General features: G+C 62.4%; 1 protein-coding gene across 23 annotated transcripts in view; it reads right to left on the bottom strand.

Moving 5' to 3' along the window:
* Positions 1-18644, bottom strand: part of ABLIM2 (actin binding LIM protein family member 2) — a 141329-nt gene that overhangs the window by 104679 nt on the left and 18006 nt on the right. For 13 of the 23 annotated variants that reach the window (XR_005794540.1, XM_040488833.1, XM_040488851.1 and 10 more), the window contains exon 1: positions 11835-11944. The exons of 1 other annotated variant lie outside the window; for it this stretch is intronic. Coding sequence is in view for 21 of the 22 variants with exons in the window: in XM_040488833.1 (XP_040344767.1) it covers positions 11835-11859 (25 nt within the window). In the remaining variant the exon portion in view is untranslated. Of the gene's footprint in view, positions 1-11834; positions 11945-18644 lie in introns of those variants that run through there. 9 more of the 23 variants (XM_040488808.1, XM_040488789.1, XM_040488800.1 and 6 more) reach the window with 1 other exon arrangement.

Raw genomic sequence — 18644 nt, forward strand, 5'->3', positions numbered from 1 at the left:
GAGAGAGAGAGAGAGAGAGAGAGAGAGAGAGAGAGAGAGAGAACGGCCACGCCGGAGCCCTAACCACACGCACAGCGGGCTCTTCGCACTACAGACCCCCAGCCGTGATCATCACGTAAAACATAAATGCCAGTGGCACGAATCGATCCCACAAAGGGCTGTGGCCACTGAATCCCCCTGTGCTAGTGAAATCCCGGCACCGGGGGGCCTCGCAGGGAACAGGAATTACTACAGGCACCACCACTGCGTAACGCCCGCGGTCACAGGGGAGGGACGCGGCCAGCGCGCCCTGACCGGGGGCCAGCCCCGCAGCCCCCGCGATGCCCGGCAGCCCCTCCAGGCTGCGACCGTGCTCTCTCTCCAGGAGAAGCCGTGTGCTGCTGGAGCTGGGACGGGAGCCAGCAGGGCGGGCTGTGACATCCGGGGGCGGCCGCGTGACCTTGGAGAGCTGACCGAATCCCAAGAAGCCTCAGTTTTCACATCTCTAAATTGGAGCTCGGTCTCCTGAGGAATTGTTTTAGGCTCCATTAAAGTCGAGGAAGCCCCTGGTGCAAGGCTGGCCTGGTGGTCCCCAGGTCCCCAGATCTCGGGGGCCTCCCCGCAGCTGGGGGTGGGGACGGGGAGGAGGCTGCCAGGAGGGAGACCGGAAGCTCCCAGAGGGCCATGCCTCGGCTCACACGCCAGCCTCGTTTGTAGATGTCCCCAGATTTGCCTCCACGCTCCAGTCACCTCGTGACGTGGTGGGGTAGACGACGGAGGGGGTGGGGGGGGGGGGGAGCCGGAGAGCCGTACTGACACGAGCTATGCCCCTCCCTGGCCCTGACACCTTGGGCAGGTCACATGCCCTCCGAAGCCTGTTTCCACCTCCGCGATGGGGATAGGCATTCCCAGATGGGGGACCCCGATGCATCTCCCACTTCCCAGACCGCAAAGCACCTGCCGTTCGTGATCCTCGGGACATTTCTAGCCGTTTTCTTCCGTTTTCTCCCCGAGGGTCCAGTTCGTGCTGGAGCCCGAGCTGGCTGTGCCTGGCAGGGCCAAAGACCCACAGTCCCTGGTCATCTGGTGCAGGGTTTGCTCCGGACGGACACGCACCTCGGTACAGGACGTGGGACCCTGTGCGCTCCAGTTCTGACTGGACCCCATGGCCCCGCCAGCCGTGATGGCTTCGCTGTGCTCTCCCCTCTGCTGTTTGCATCCTGCGAACCACCGGCCGGGGTTCCAAACTGCGTGACTGTGTTCTAATATCAAATAGCCTCATAAACCATGCATGCACACCCACTCCTGAGACTCTGATATACCCAGGGTGGGTCCCAGGCACACAGGGGGCATGGCCCTCTGTGCAATCAAGGAGAACTTCTGGGAGGAGGTGACACGAGGTAGGCAGGTGCCTTCTGGGTCTTCAGCAAGGGCACGTCACCGTGCTCATTTCCATCACAGTCCCGACCGCGCTGGGTGGCCCCTGCCCGTCGGCCTGTGTGCCCGTCTCCCCCCGCGTGGAAGGCCCCCAGGGCCAGGGGCCGAGTCTGGGAAGTGTGTGTCCCTTGGGCCCGGTTTGGGGGAGATGGCTCTCACACGCCCTACGTGGCCATAAGCATCCCTGTGGCTTGCGTACCCCTCTGGCACGCGTGTTTCTTGGCGCTGGTTTTCTAAGTACAGAGTTAATGACGCCCCCACCCCCGTGCCCGGGAGGGTCTGTCTGCCCTGCCCTCAGAACGCTGTTTTACAGGCTGTGCCTCAGGTCAGGAGTAGGTCGCGCTCTCTCCCGCCGCCCTCCCCAGGGCTGCGTGTCGGAAAATCACTTCAAATCACACGGGAGCACTCCCTTCGCTAACCTACTTACGGGCCGACGGCTAATTATAATCACGGAGCTGGCTGTTCTCTCCGAGGCCGTCGGCAGCCTGGGCCCAGCAAGCAGGCTCCCCAGACGGGCCAGAGGGGCGATCCTGTCTGACCCTTCCAGGAAGTCATTCATCCAGTCCTCCACCAGCGCCAGCGAAGACGCTGCGGGTACCTGCTCCCTGCCGAGCTCGGGGCAGTTCCCGCCCCCAGGGGTCTGCACTCCAGGGCACAGAGTTGGGGGACAGAAACACCCCACCCGGAAGCTCGTTGCACCAGACGCCTAAACTCCCGTAGCAGCCACCCTCAGGCCCGTTTCGATACCCACACCATCGGACCGCAGGGACCCCTGTCCCCCTGGGGATGCCACCTCGTGGGAAGCTGTTCCCTCCACCCCCCGGGAGTGACCTGGCCCTCGGCCGGTTCCCCACAGATGTGGCCTCTGGTTTCTCTGTGGGGCTGAGTGCGCCCACACGAGCCCTTGACCTGCCCCAGGACCAGACTGCAGTCGGCCGGCAGCGATCAGCTCTGCTTGACTGGGTTCTAGGACGGGGACATGGGCTCAGCACAAACGTTCGCAGGCAGAACTGAGCATGTTAAAGTGCTGCACACTCCCGGCCAACTTCTGCCCGACACCATGATGTCTGGGGGCAGAGCCACCGGGGGTCCCCTGGGCCCCGCTCAGGGCCGGGGACACGGTGATAAGTGTCTGCTAGGTGGCTGAGCTGAATCTCCTCTCCTGTTCACCCCACTGCGCTGAATGTCCCCTTCACCCTCGGGGGCCCCGCACCCAGCCCAGCGCCTGGCACCTGCTAGGCATTCGAGAAATAGGACGAATCAACACACACCACACTGAACCGCAACATTTGGGGACAGGTGCCCGTCTCCACCTGCACGCCGTGTGCCTGGGCATCCGGCAATGTGACCGCCCCTCCTTCTGGAGGTCTGGACGCTCACCGCTCCAAGCAGTTCCTGGAGGCAGATGCCCGTCCCACAAAGCTCTTCTCCAATGTGGCTTTACCGCATCACCCACTAAGTGTCGGGGTGGGAGACCCCTCCCCTGGAACACGGGTGGACATCTGGGGACGGCCTCGGCCAACAATGTGATGGAAACAACTCCACGTGGCTTCCAGGCCAGATCATCACGCCACAAGCTTGCTTTTTTTTTTTTTTTTTTTTAATTTTTTTTTCAATGTTTTTATTTATTTTTGGGACAGAGAGAGACAGAGCATGAACGGGGGAGGGTCAGAGAGAGGGAGACACAGAATCGGAAACAGGCTCCAGGCTCCGAGCCATCAGCCCAGAGCCTGACGCGGGGCTCGAACTCACGGACCGCGAGATCGTGACCTGGCTGAAGTCGGACGCTTAACCGACTGCGCCACCCAGGCGTCCCCACAAGCTTGCTTTTAAGGACGCTCCTTCTTGGAGCCCAGAGGCCACGCTGTGAGGAAGCACGACCACCCCAAATACAGAGGGATCGCACGCAGCACGCACGTGAAGCTGTTCTGGCCACCAGCCACGTGGGCCACCAGCCACGTGAGCCACGATGCCTCCAGGGGCTCCATCATCCCCAGCTCTCGGGTCACCCCCAGTCTTTACGTCTTCCCAGGAGAAACCACAGACATCGAGGGGAGGATAGAAAATGCCCCTGCCGTGCCCTTTCTGGATTTCCGACCCTTGGAACCCGTGAATGTCCCAGAATGTACGTTCGGTGCTGAAGATTTGGGGCGGCGTGTCATTCGGCCACAGAAAACCACAGCCAGACCCCCAGAATCCCCTGCCAAGTCCCGACATGGCGTGCCTCCCCCTCTGCACACAGCCGGCTTGAGGCTCACTCCAGACCTCTCCAGACACAGAAACGTCCCTCCCTCCACGGCCCAAGTCCCACGAGGATGTGCTGGCTGCTTTGATTCAGGGAAGGAAATGCCCAAAGTCTGGCATGACCTTGTCTGGAGTCCTTCCTGCCACCCTGGGGTAGACACTCTTGTGCCCTTTTGGCAGAGTGAGAAACCAAGCTCAGAGAGGTAAGCTAACCAGCCCAAGGCCACACAGCCAGGAAGGATGGAGTCAAGATTCAATCCCCGGTCTGCCCTCCTCCCGCCAACCTACCCTGGCTCCCAAGTCCCAAGTGTCTCGGGAGGTCCCCATTTGGACCTGGTGGGAGACTGTCCCCTTGAGCCCACGGGCTCACAGCAAGGGGACAGCCCGGACGACAGAGCCCCCAGGACAAGCTCCGGCAAGGTGGCAGGACCAGGGAAGGTGGCCTTGAGCACCAGCAAGGTCAGGTCCTTTGCTCGGGTCCCTGACCTGCTCAATACCCTGCCCACAGCCCATAGGACCCATGTCCCCGAGGGACCCCCACGCCTCCACACCCCGCGCCCACCTGGTTCCCTGACTTCTCCCCCACTGCTTGCTGACCCCAGACCCTTTCCCAAAGTTGTCCCAGCACCAGCCCCGGCCCCCGCCACGCCGTCTCCTGGGAGTGAGGCTCCTGCCCCTTCACCTGCGAAGACCACTGACCCCCCAGGTCTCCTCTGTACCCACAACGCGCTCACGGGGAGCCCGCGTGCTGAGCCCCATGCCCCGGGGGGCGCTCTGGGCACTGGCTCCTCTCAATGCTGCAGCAGTGGGGTCCCCCTGGGCCACCGACTGCCACCTGGAACAAGCGACATCTCCTCTCCAAAACGGCCAGTGAACCTCTGGCCGCCTCTGCTGGAGACCCCACTGGGGGCTCCCGTCTCTCTCCGGGGCCCCCTAAAGGCCAGCACGGGGCTGGGGGAACAGAGGACCCAGTTCACCTCAGACCGCCTGGGTCACGCTCCCCGTCCAGGAGGCCTGGGTGTGGGTGTGAATCCTGGGCCACCCCGCCCGACGTGGGCCCCTTGCTCCCAGGGCACTGCTGCGGGCCCTTTGGGTAGGTTGGGGGAGCTGCACAGGGTCAACCCCGCCAGACCCAGGGAGGCCAGGGGTCAGAGATCACTCTCCATCGGAGTGACAGCAGCTTGGCGTCTGGATCCCGGCGGACCGAGCTCAGACCCCCGCTGCCCCATGGTTCTTCCTGCCCGGAGATGGGAGCACATTCCCACAAAGTCACTCTCAGCCACACACAGCCTGGGGTGGGGGGGGAACACCAGGCAGCCCCACGGAGCCTGGAATGAGCCTCATACTTGATGGGGGGAGGGACGAAAAGCCGGCCCTGTCTCCCTCCCTCCCTGCAGAGTGTGTGTGGCCAAAAGGGGGGTCCCAGGGGCCACGGAAAGAGCCCATCTGTGACAGCTGAACTGTGTCCCCCCCAGATTCATACGTTGACCCCCTAGCCCCCAGCGCCTCAGAATATGACCTGACTTGGAGGCAAGGTGTTTACACAAGTGGTCAAGCTAAAGTGAGATCATCGGGTGGCCCTGCTCCAACACGACTGTCCTTATGCACAGTGGACATCAGGACACAGAGGGGACCACGTGCAGACACAGGGACAGGACAATTGTCTGCAAGCCGAGGAGAGATCCTTCCCTCACGGACGTCGGAAGGACCCCACCCCGGCGACACCTTGATCTCAGGGCCCCCTCCCCTCCAGAATGTGAGCCAACATCTGCTGGGCAAGCCCCAGTCGGTGGGACTTTGTTACTGCATCCCCAGGAAACAAATCCACCATCCCCACGGGTGGAAAGAGCCAGAAGCCAGGCCTGGGATGTGCTGGTGCCCCACCCCCCCGAGCCTGTTTTCCATCCGCAGGGGGACGATGAGCCACCCCCACCCCTCCCCCCGCCAGGCTTTCTGAGGAGGGAGACGGGGCAGGGCTGCCCCATGGCGGGGGGCTCCTTCCCGAGGCAGAAGCGGGGCGCAACGCGGCCGTGAGCAGCCCCGGAAGCTCAGGCTGGCCGCAGGGCCTCCCGCAGGCCTCAGCCGGGGCTCCTGGCAATTCCCAGGATGCTCCACGCTCCAAGCAGCTGGTCCGGGAGGCCTCTCCACCCACGTCCCCGAGGGTATTATTTCATTGCCGGAAGAGCAGCTCCTCCTGACCGGAGAGGCATCTGAGGACCTCACGGGCGGCACTCCGGAAGGTCAGGGCATCTGGGCCCGTCCTGTCCCCACACAGGCCCAGGGGAAATGGCCAATGGCAGAGAGGGGCGGGCCCCGCCCAGGTCACACAGAGTCTGGGCAGGCCGGGTGCAGGGCGGGGGTCTCCAGGCCCCCAGGCCGGTGCTTGACCCTCCGGTCACATGGCCACAGGCCAGGGTGGTCACCTCTAGAGCAGTAAGCGACTCTGTCTGGGTCGGAACGTACATCCAGGGTCCAGTACCCGGCATGTGCCCCAGTAAACGTTCCTCAAATCTAACGGGAACAGGACACATATCCGATGACTCAAAGCACTGCACGGGGCACCAGCACGGGTGACAATGACGTGTGTGACATCATCTTTCGGTTCCCGTTCCCCGGGCTAAGTGCCAGGCACTGCATTCGGCGGTTTCCGTCCCCGATTGGCTCCCAGAGCAGGATACGGGGACGGGGGACAGCTGAGACAGGAACGCGGGCCACGTGACCTCCGGCCCCAGCTGTGGCCTCCCACCGAGGTCTGTGAGGGCCGAGGCCCTCCCGCCGGGCCAGCTGCCACGGGACCCCGTCGGTGTGGGGCCCGCTGGCCGGAGGCTGCCAGTGCGCCCCCGGTGCACCCTGGCCAGTCAGGATCACCAGCCTGTGCAGCCCAGGACTCAGAAGACAGGGCTGCAGCCGTGACCCGGAGACACCGAGCCCGGACGGGGGCCCAGCTGCCCCACTGGACAACGTCGGCAAGTCCAAGCCCCTGGGAGCGCCCTTGGCTTTGGATCCGGCAGGGGTCTGAGAGGTCACTGAGAGCCACAGGGGCCTGAGAGGTCACTGTCCCCCCTTGACCTCGCCTCCCTGTCTGTGTCCCAGGAGGACACCGCCCATTTCCTGAGGCCCACTGAGCACCGGCCACCTCTCCTCCAGTCGTCACTTCATTCACACAACTGGGAACTGGCCTCTGGTGGCAGCTTTACAGATGGACAGGCAGAGGTTCTGAGCGGCGAAGCCACTTGCTCGGGCCGGGACTGGACCCAGGTCTCCCCTGCCCACCGTGCCATGCTGGGGGGAGGCGCGCGAGGGACCTGGCGGGTGTGTGTGGCCTTCCAGAAGGGCAGTCGAGTCTGCCTCCACGGGGCCCCTGCTCCTCAAACCTGCTTCCCAGCTTCACCATCTTTGCCGACACCGAGCAGCCTGGGGACGGGGCGGCTCACGGCCCTTGGAACAAGCACCCGATTAACCTCCAGACCCGGCTGCGGCTCCCAACGGGCCCAGAAGGACCCTCCTCTGTCCAGGTGGGATTCGGGGCCTCTGCGTTCCTCCCTGCCAGCCGGCAGCCCTTACTCGGGGTCTTCAGTCCCTTCCTGCCCCTCCCCAGTGCCTGGCCTGGCCGTCCCCATCCCAGGCCCTCCAGACGCTCGCATGGTGCGTGGAGACCCTGATCCCTGCATCCAAAAGCAGCTACTGGTGCCCGAGCCCCCAAAACCCACAGCACATTGCGGGGTTCACGCCAGAGTTCAAGTTAAAATTCCCCCAACCTGCTCCTCGGGGCTCGTGCGGCACCTCCCCCGTCCACGGCGAGCGTCCAGGGCAGCGAGGGGCCCCCTGGGCGATGTCACTTTTCTCCAGGAAACGTGAGCGTTACCAGCCTGTTTAGTGGTCTGTGTTGGTGATAAAGGGTCTCAGTCTGCATCTGAAAATCGTGGCCGGGGAATCCGACCACACCAGATACCCCAGGCCACCAGGACGCAGGGGTGAGCCTGGAGGGGCGGGGAGCCTGCGGGACGTCTGGCCGCGGCTTGTGGGCCCCCGTTCTCACCTCTGCTGGGCAGCCGTGCCCCTCCAGGCCTCCGTGCCCTCCCTCCTTCCTCCGTGGGACCGCCAGGGTCTGGGGAGGATAACACCAGACGCTCATGGGAGCCCCTGAGACACATCTGCCCAGTGGGGCGGCGTCTGGGGGTAAGGTTGGGGGTCCCCTTGGAGTCATGGGGCTGGGGGCGACCACCAGCGCTGACCTACAAGCGGGCAGAGGCAAACTTCAGCTTCCCGTGATTTGGGGGCCGTAACGGCATAGGAGCAGACGCGGGCGGGTTCAGGGAGGATGTGACGATGCCCCCCGTCCGGTGTGGGCCCGAGAGCTGTGACCACCCCACTGTGCAGATAAGGAGCCTGGGGCTCAGAGATGCTCAGCAGCTTGGGAAGATCACACAGCTGTAGCTGGAACGGGGAGGGGGGCGGTCACAGGACTGGTTTGTCCTCCTCGGGCCCTTCCCCCACTCACGTGCGGGCCCCTCTGTGCTTTCCTCCTGCTCGCTGGGCCACGGAAGGGCCGTGGCAGGGGAAGCATGTCCTGAGTCTAATTAAAACCAGGCATCCAGCGTGCTGGCCTGGGGCCCAGGGAAAGCTGAGACGTGCAGGACATCAGTTCGACACACACACCACACCGCCCGTCACCCCGACGTCTCCTGGGGCATTTCACGCGCACTGACAGTGTCCAGTGCACAAACCGACAGCCACAGACCCCACCCCCCTCTGAGCTCAGGCGCACCAGGGTCACCAATGCCCGGTCACACAGCCCGTCCGCGGTGACGGGCCCCTGCTCCACCTGGAGGGGCCCAGACGTGTGGCCTTCTGATGTCACGTGGTGCTGCGTGGGAGCCCATCCTGGAGCCGCTGCCCACCCCCCAAGACCACAATTCCTTAGGTTTCGACAACAAAAATACCTTCTTTTTGGTGACCCAAACAGCACACAGAAGTTGAAGAATTACAATCCCTGCTAACCTTCTACGCTGACATTAGCCACCGTGACCATCCCAGCAGGCAGTCCCGTGAGCTGCAAACAAGATGTTATCCGTATACGTTCTCACACACACACACACACACACACACACACACACACACGCACACCTAGGACGTGTGACATGCTACGACCTAGGATGCGATACGATATAACAACGTAATCTTCTCGGGGGACAGAACCGATGCCTTGCCTTCGTGTCCCAGACGTACTCTCTTCAAAAACAATACCCTGAGCACACGCCCAGGACCCACGCCGCTCTCCAGAAGGTGCCCCGCGTCCACTTCAAACAAAAGTTTTATTGAGCTACAATTCACATGCCACACAACTCACCTGCCTAAAATGCACAACTTTATGATTGTTGGTGTAAAGGTGACCCTTGAACGACACGGGGTTGGAGGCACCAACCACCCCTAATGCAGTTGAAAATCCAAGCATAACTTTTGAGTCCCCAGAACCTTAACGACTACTAGCCTCCTATTGGCCAGAGCCTACGGACAACGGATACAGTCGATTAACATGTATTTTGTATGTTACATGTACTATATGCTGGGGTTTTACAATAGCGTAAGCTAGGGGAAAGAAAATGCTATTAAAAATATCATGGGGGGGGCGCCTGGGTGGCTCAGTCGGTTAAGCGTCCGACTTCAGCACAGGTCATGATCTCGCGGTCCGGGAGTTCGAGCCCCGCGTCCAGCTCTGGGCTGATGGCTCGGAGTCTGGAGCCTGTTTCCGATTCTGTGTCTCCCTCTCTCTCTGCCCCTCCCCCGTTCATGCTCGGTCTCTCTCTGTCCCAAAAATAAATAAACATTGAAAAAAAAAATTTAAAAAAAAATATCATCGGGGGGGGGGCGCCTGGGTGGCTCAGTCGGTTATGCATCCGACTTCAGCACAGGTCATGATCTCAGGTTTGAGCCCGCGTCGGGCTCTGTGCTGACAGCTCGGAGCCTGGAGCCTGCTTCGGATTCTGTGTCTCCCCCTCTCTGCTCCTCCCCTGCTCACGCTCTGTCTCTTTCTCTCGATAATAAATAAGCGTTAAAAAAATTAAAAAAAATAAAAATAAATATCATCATAAGGAAGAGAAAACACATTTCCTGTGTTGTATGTATATTTGCTGAAAAAAATCCACATATAAGTGGACCCGCTCGGTTCAAACCTGTGTGGTTCAGGCATCATCTGTTTTCACAGAGTAGGGTGTCGGTCGCCACGATCAATTTTAGCACATTTTCATCATCCCAGAAAGACTCCCCCGCCCATTTCCGTCACCCCCCATCCCTCCTCTGTCCCAGCCCCTGACAACTGATGATTGACTTTCTGTCTCTACAGATTGGCTTCCACGGTTCATCCGCACTGGAGCGTGAGTCAGGGCTGAAGGCTCTTAGCGGCCACTAACGTTCCATCCCACGAACGCATCCACCTGCCAGCTATGGGCTCTAGGGTTGCTCCCACTTTTCGGCTCGCTGTGACCATTCGGGCACGATCTCCTTTGTGTGGACACGTGAGTCCATTTCCCTTGGGTATGTCTGAATTGGGAAGTGGCCATTCACACGGTGACTCCGTGTTTAGCCATCTGAGGACCCGCCAGACCTTTGGCTAGATGGCTCTGCCGTTTCCCATCCCTACCAGCCGCAGGGGGCGAGCCTCCAGAGTCCCCACATCCTTGTTTTTCCGACCACGGCCACTGAGCAGGTGGGAGCTGCCCATACCCACGACTAGTGACGTTGAACACCTTTCGTGTGCTTGTTCAGATTTGAAAATCTCTTGCGGAGAAGCGTCTTTTCAGACCCTTCGTCCATTTAATGTGCTTTCTGGAGACCCGAGCCATAAGGGTTGTGTGCACGTTCCACACATAAGTCCTTGATCGCATACAACACATAATGTTCTTCGTGGGATGAGAATGTTTAATTTTGACGACATCCAATTTATTTGCGTTTTCTTTGGCTGTGTCCGTGCTGTCGTTTCTAAGAAAGCACCGCTTCATCTGAGAGCACAGAGATTTAGCCTGATTTTTTTTTTTCCTAAGGGATCCACAGCATTTTTAGTTTTTAGCTTTTACTATAATCTTACATAAATAGAATCACATTTCCTTTACTGCAATTTTTATCACAAGATGCCATCTCTTCATCTGTGAACCGGGAACAGTGGTCCCTACTGCACAGGGTCTGGGCCATCTTTCATGACCCCTGTTCGCCCTTCGCCACCACCCACCGCCCACCGTCCGATGTGAAGGACACGGTGTGTCCGGCTGAGCAGGGAGACCCGTCCCGCGTCCGCATGGAAATTCCACTGGAGAAACGCACATCGTGGTCACATGCCTGGGCTCCCGGGATCCACTGGGGATTTCAGAACAATCCGGCACAGCCACCAGGCCGGGGGGACGTCACCTGACCCCAAGCCAGCTGGTGCCGTAAGCACGTCCAGTGGGGGCGAAGCCACGAGCTTCGGGGAAACGAGTATCAAATGTCCGCCGTGTCTGCTCACGACACCTCGGGCAGGGCAGCCTCAATCAACCTCAGGTTACGGGGGGGGGGGGCGCGGGGGCGCCCCCGGGAGCAGCCAAGTGCCCTGTCCAGGGCGCAGCCAGGCCAGGCCAGAGGGGCTCGGGTCTCACCGGTCAGCTTCCGGGCCACACTGCCCCAGAGCTACCCCAGAGTGTGAGGCGAGGATGGGGAGATAGGGGTGAGGGGGTCCCGGCCCCCACTCTGCAGGAAGAACCGGTGAGGGGAAGGATCTGTCCCAGCCGCCCGGACACGAGGTGCCCACTCGTGCCCAGACAGAGGCCCCATGAGGCAAGGCACCTGCGGGAGGCAGGCCCTGCACCCCCTCCCCCCACCGCCCGGGCTTCAGAAGCTCTTCCTGGTACATCCCCTCCTCCCTCTGTTCCTGGGGGTCCAAGCTCCCTTTCCCCGGGTTTCGGCCTGTTCGTCTGTGAGATGGGTCACTGCACAGGGCTGTCATCAAGACGCCGTCACGGAAAGTCCCCAAAGCCTGGCATACAGTCGGCGCTCGCAAGTGCTGGCCCTCAGCACGTTCACAAACAGCGGCGCTCCGTTAGACCGCCTCCCTTCGTGTCAGACCCCCCAAAGCTTGCTTGTGGGGCTCAAGCTTTCCCCTCCGCCCGGAAGGTCTCGGCCAAAAGGGCAGTTGCCAGCTTTACCTGTGTCTCCTCCCGGCATCCCCATGGAGCGTGGCCTCCTCTCCGGGGACCGGCACCGGGCGAGGCTGTGGGCCGCGGTTGAACCAGCAGGAGAGTCTCTGGGGCCGGCACGTCTCCACACGGACTCTCCAGAAGGTCACGCGGCAGCTGCCATCCGCATGCCCGAGGAAGGGCAGGCCCAACCCCTTCCCGGCACACCGAAATAGACTCCCACCAACCCCCAAAGGTGCACCTGTTTCCCGGGCGTCCGGGAAAGGGACTTTGGAAAGACACGGGCGGGGGTGGAGGGGCCGGGCCCATCTCCTGCCCCCGTGTGCCCGGTGCGGGCAGCGCGACCCCACGGCCCGTGTGCTGGGACTGCCCGGCACAGCCCCACAAACAGGGGGCTTCACGTGCGACGTTACGTTCCCGCAGTTCCGGAGGCCGAAAGCCCCAGATCTGCGTTCACAGGGCCGCACACGCTCCCTCTGGAGGCTCCCGGGGAGGATCCCTCCCCGCAGCTTCCGGCTCCGGGGGCTCCCGGCCACGTCACAACAACCTCTGCCTCTTTCTTTACGTGGCCTCTCCCCGCGTGTCCATGTGCCCGTCCCCTCCTGTCTCTGGTAAGCGCGCCTGTCACCGGATTTGGGGCCCGCCCTGGTCCCGGATGACTTCATTTCCAACCCTATCTTGATGACACCAGCAAAGACCCTTACTCCCGATAAGGTCACAGGCCAAGCTTCTGGGTGGACGTGACTCGGGGCGGACCTTTTGAATCCACTGCAGGGCCCCAACGTGCCAGAGGGGAAACTGAGGCTCGGGAAGGACGCTGGTCGTGAACGGCGGTGCCGGGGCCCCGGGGGGTCCAGCTGACGCGCTGCACGTCCTCAGAGCCCCTCTGCTGGCTTTGGTCCCGGAGTTATACGTCGTGCACAGTAAGCACAGGCCTGGGCCCAGCATGTAGCCACAGGGGACCCACAGGTGTCTGCACACCGGTCATCAATAACCACCGTTAACAGGCTTTGGGGTGACACCAGCGGCCCTTGGTGCAGCGCTGGGCGGGCCGAGGGACCCCTCTGAAGGCACCCGGCAGGAAACACCCCATCCCACCAGCTCTAAAGAGTCAGGAGCAGGTGCTGGCGGCCGGGATGGGGCTTTCCTCACCTGATCTGACTGCCACCCATCGCCACGGTCTGACACGTCCTCCTCCCCACCTGGTCACTGGGGCTGGTGTCCCTCAGGCTACCACGGGAAACCCCCAGGGCTGTCTGGGCCGTCACTACCGGGCCCCGTGGGACCCACACGTGAGCACAAATCATCAAATCATCCATCCGGGCCACAGGGTTATAGCCTCTTTGGCTCATAAACAAGAGGAGTTTCCTGTTCCCTGATTCTGCCATCCATGCCCTGCGTCCCCGTGCCCAGCTCCGCACAGAAACGAGGATGGTGACCACGACCTCAGCGCCCCTCTGAGCACCCAGCAAGTCCCACGTGCTGCTCCATACCTGAGACAGGAGCCATCGTGTCCCTGTTGTCTCCAAGAGGAAACTGAGGCAGAGAGACAGGCGGGGTGCAGCCGGCTCTGGTGAGCAGGAGGGGGCTGTGGGCTGTGAGTCGGGGGGTCTGGCAGAGCCCTCTGCGAGTGACCGGTGCCCCAGAGGGCGCCCCGGAGGAAGGGGCCGGTGGGCACGCAGAGGCCGAGGGGCAGCTAGTGGCTGGACACGGGGAAGGAACAGCCTGCGTGAGGTTGGACAGGAGACGTTCTAGGAGTGCGGAGGGCCCCCGCTCCATGAGGCTGGGGTGCTCGCTGCGGTGGGAAGGTGGGCAGGGGCCAGCCTCTGTCTTACGCCCTCTCTGAGCCTCTCAGCCCCGGGTCCCCTCCTCAAAGTCGCCCCCAGGGACCCCCAAGGCCGCATACCTTCAGTCCACCTCGGCCGGGGACCATCTGCCCCAATGCTGTCGGATCAGCCTCCCGGGAGAGGGCGGCCGCATCACGGTGGGGGCTCCGTGGACTCTGGGACCCTCGGGCAGAAATCACAGTGCAGGCCCGGGCTCCATTCTTCTCCAGGTGTCTGTCCCGGCCCCCCGCTGCCTGGGCCCTGGGACCGATCACCCCACGGAGACCCGGCCCCACTGCACCATGCGCCCCCATCTGCAGTGGCCGTCAGGTCCCCGGGAGGCTGCCCCTGGTTCATGGGGACACTGAGGGTGAAGACAACCCTCACCCACACAGGCCCGGGGTCCAGAGACTAATGGCTTCCTCCTCCACAGCCTCAACTGGGCTCGCTGGCCCGAGGCACGGAGGGGGTGCCTACGCCCTGCCCCTTCCCCACTGGCTCTGCAGCGGGCAGGAGGCGCAGTGTGGCGGGCGCCCAACGGGAGGGAAGGTTATAGACTCCCAGCCTCGCGGGGGAGTCTCACCCCTTGGCATAGGCCTCAGCCTTCAAGGTCAACCATGTGGTCAGAAGGCCAGGGACCGGGGACCCCGACGGGCTTACGCTAGTTTGCAATTTGCACATCCCATCCTGGGGCTGTGACCAACGGGGCTTTGGGGGAACCACCCTCTCCCCTCCCCAGACCCCGCAGGATGAGCCCCTCTTTTCCTCCGAAGATGTGAGGTGAGCAGGTGAGGCTTCCGCCACGCCTAGAAACTTCCAGCCAGAAGCTCAGAAGAGTCGAGCCGACAGGCAGAGCGGGGCCGTGACACCCACCGACCTCGGGATCAAGGGCCCTGGGAGCAAGCACCGTGCACCGGGCTCCGTGTCACTGGCCAGCGGCTTCCCAACTGTTCCCACGCCGGCACACAAATCGGACGTGTCCCCCAGACAGGGGTCCCGGGGGACAGGTGTGCATGTACCTTCCCGGAGTCTACCCTGGGGAACAGAGCACTCTCCTGCCCGGTAACTTCCTGTTTGCTCACGTGGCTGGTTTTGGCCAGTGACCCTCGGGCGGAAGTGACCGCGTGCAGCCGTGCCTACAGGCCTCACACGTTTCCGCCTGTCCTATCGAGCTGCTGCCTCTGAACAAGGAGAACGTTCCCGCGCCAGCGTGCTGCTCCCAGGAGGAAGGTTCGAGCGAGAGCGGGGCCACCACGTGGAGCCCCGGCCAGCCATGGGCCCCGAGCCAGGGTGTGGGGCTCTGCGCGCGGGGCTGCGTGTTCCACGGTGCGTAAGCTTCCCACGGCGGCTGTAACAAACGTTCTGGAACGGGGTGCTGACCGCGGTTCCGGAGGCCCGGAGTCCAGAATCGGTGCCGCTGGGCCGAAATCAAGGTACCCGCAGGGCTGCAGCCGTTCTGGGGACGATCTGCCCCCCCCCCCCGCCCCCCTTCCAGCCTCCGGGGCAGCCGGCCCTCGCTGCCTGTGGCCTCATCACCCCCACCCCTGCCTCTGCGGTCATGTGTTCTTGTTTTCTGTGCGTCTGTCCCTATAACCTCCCTCCGCCTCCTCTTCTAAGAATAACCGCGATCACATTTAGGGCTCACGCGGCTAATCCAGGATAATCCCCCCATCACGACATCCTTCCTTTAAACCCATCTGCAAAAACCGCCTCCCAAATACGGCCGCACTCCTAGGTCCCGCGGACAAAGACGCGGTACGGTTTGCAGGGCTCATTCCTCGGTCACCACACACAGCCGTGGTTTATGCCGCACGTAAATATATAACTATTGTTTTTCACCAAACAGTACCTACTTTTATCGCTCGCGACGGGCGCTGCCGTTTCCCTAGCCAGTCCCCCTCCTTACATAACCAGTGCCGATGTGACCCACTGAACTGATTTCACGCCCACAAATGGGTCGCCACCTGCCGTGCAGAAACTTCTAGCCCAGCATCCACACCTGCCAGGGAGGGGGGCCCGAGTGAAACAAAGTGATCGAAAGAAAAGAGAGAAAGGTGCTCTTTCTGCACAGCGCGGGTGGGCGGGGCTGACAGGTGCCTGGAAGGACACACGCACGCTCGAGGATGTGGTCCCGGCCACCCTGCCTCGTGGACAGTCCTCCCCTGCCGCCCACACAGCAGCCCGCACCCCAGGAGCAGTCGGGTGCATCAGGCGGCTTGGGAAGGGGCTCCGACCAAAAAGGAAAGGCGTGTGTGGTCCCAGGCGGCCCCAGCATCTCCGCCAGTGAGGATCCTATGGGCTCCCTCCCCCCTCCTCCCGGCACACCCCTGCCCCACATTCCGGCATGATCCTTCACTCCCCACCAATCACTGCTCTGTTGTTCACTCACATCTGCTGAAAAGACGAGAGACCAATGAGATCGGAGCCTGGAACCTTCCAGCACATGGTACAGATTCTCAAGGTGACTTTAAAGGGAAGAAGACACCAACGCTTTTTCAGGGGCATAAAAATTTGGGTCTGGAGGGATCTGCAACACCGTCCGGGCCCTGAGCAAGGATTTCTAGGGCCCAGCCCCGGCCTCTCCTGAGCACTCAGCCCCCAGCACCAGCTGCGTGCTGGATACCTCTGCCTGGAAGCCCCCGGCAATCCATAGCGGGAAAAGAGAATGCCGCGCCCGTCTGCGTCCACCCGCCGCTTCCCTCACCTCCCCTTCCGCAGCTCGGGCCGCCCTGGGTGTGCAACCAGCTCCATCATCGCTGAGCAGCTGGGTGACCTTGACCCAGAGACATAACCTCTCTGAGCCTCAGTCTCCTTGTCCGTAAAAGGGGGATGCCTACCTGCCAGGTTGCAGGGAGACAAATGACAGGTTGTAGGTGAAGGCACCTGGTGCCCAGCCTGGGAGACGGTGGCGCTTGCTAAATGACATCTGTCCTTCCCAGCTGGTGACGGCATCAGGTTTCCGCAGCTGCGGTGACAAATGACCCCACACTGGGGGGCTTGAACGGCAGACACCTGTGCTCTCACCGTTCGGGAGGCCGAGCTCCTGAGTCAGGGCATCAGCAGGGCTGGGCTCTAAAATCTGAAGGGGAGGGGCGCCTGGGTGGCTTGTTGATTAGGCGTCCGGCTTCGGCTCAGGTCACGATCTCACGGTTTGTGCGGCTCGTGGGTTCGAGCCCCGCGTCCGGCTCTGTGCTGACGGCTCGGAGCCTGGAGCCCGTTTCGGATTCTGTGTCTCCCTCTCTCGCTGCCCCTCCCCCCTTCACACTCTGTCTCTCTCTCTCGCGCGCAAAAATAGACATTAAAAAATAAAAATAATAAATAAACAAAGAATCGAACAAATTCTGCCGGCTTCCGAACAAGACAAAGAAAGCTTCAGAGGGGAGTGGGTCCGGCGGAGGGGTCAGCAGCTTGGAAGCCTGGAGCCACGGGAAGCTGCAGGAGGCCCAGGGACACCTCGGTGGCCCCCAGAGCCGCCTGCAGGGCAGACCAGCCACCGAGAAGGGTGGGCTGGGGGGGGGGGGGGCCGTGTTTCTGCCAGCCGGGCTACTGTGCCACCGACACCCCCGGACACACACCCACCCCACCCCCGGCCCGTGGGGGTGCCATCCCGCACCGGGATCACCGGGGAGCCACCCCCGGCCTGACAAAGGGCAGTCCACACACCCATCCGCCTCCCGAGTCAACAAACACAGATGAGCAGCCGATTGGAAAATGGGCAAAGGAGGGACAGGAAATCTGTGGAGGCACACGTGGCCCGGAGATGGAGAAAGGGCTCTCGGCGCCCCCAGTCCCGGGGAAGGCAGCTCAACGGTGGGGGGCGGGGGCTTGCTTCCCACCCTCTCGGCAAATAGGAACAGACTCGCTGCTGGCGCCCCGGGCTGGGAGGGGGCGGGACCGGGAACTCAGGCCTCCTTTGGGCAAAGGCAGAAATCAGGACGGCCCTGGGGAGAGCGGTTTGGCGGAAGTTACTTCCATTTAGCACTTCCGGCCCCGGCCATCTGTCGGGTCTGCACGGGCGCGGACACCTCCGCGGGGCTAGCGGCGAGTCGGAACACGCGTGTGGCCAGCGGGCCCGCGTGCCTCCCGCGCGGCCCGAACCCCCTCACCCCTCGCCGGTTCCTCCCCCCGTGTGAGCCAGCACGGGACGCAGGATGGGACCCCTGGGGCTTCCACGAGCCAACGCGCTAGCCAGCGAATGGACCGATGCAGACAGGCCGTCGGACGCGCTCCGGGGAAAGGGGCGATGTGGGTCCCGCACGCGGCCACTCCTCCATCCAGCGCCCGGCACCTCACCGGCCTCAGTTTCTCTTCTGTGCACCGGGGACACAAACGGCGCCCAGCCACGGGAGGCCGTGGGGAGGGAAACCCAAGAGCCACGCGTAACGTGTCCCGTGCGGGCCTGGCGCCCGGGCCCTGCTGAGGGCGGGACCACGGGACCGTCGTGAGGCCACCGGCCGCAGAGCTGCTGATGGGACCGTCAAATCAGGACCGCATACCCGTGGCCACCGCAGATGATTCACAACAGGCGAAGTGGGAGCAGCCCGGGGGGGCCACCAGCAGGTGGATGATCAACAACATGTGGCATGTCCCCGCAACGGAATATTGTTCGGCCCGAAAGAGGAAGGAAATTCTGACGCACGCCAGGCACGGATGAACCCTGGAGACACTCGGCTCAGTGCAAGGATCCCACTTCCACGAGGGGCCGGAGGGGTCAGATCCGCCGACACAAGTGGACGGTGGGGACCGGGGGCGGGGAGCCCCGTGTCAGTCCGGGGACACAAAACAGTTCTGGGAAGGAGGGTGGGGACGGCCTCACGACGACGTGAATGCGCTTAGGCCACTGAGCTGGACAACCGGAAATGGTGAAAATGGTAAATTTAATTTAATTACGCAATGAAAGCAGAACGTCGGCAAACCCCCAAAGCACGACGGAGGGGGGGGGCCCCAGCCGCCGCCTGCCGCCCACCGTGGGGTCTGCTCCGTGGGTCAGCGT

Source organism: Herpailurus yagouaroundi, unplaced genomic scaffold (genome assembly GCF_014898765.1).
Source record: "Herpailurus yagouaroundi ecotype Mexico unplaced genomic scaffold, PumYag 28, whole genome shotgun sequence".
Taxonomy (NCBI): Eukaryota; Metazoa; Chordata; class Mammalia; order Carnivora; family Felidae; genus Herpailurus; species Herpailurus yagouaroundi.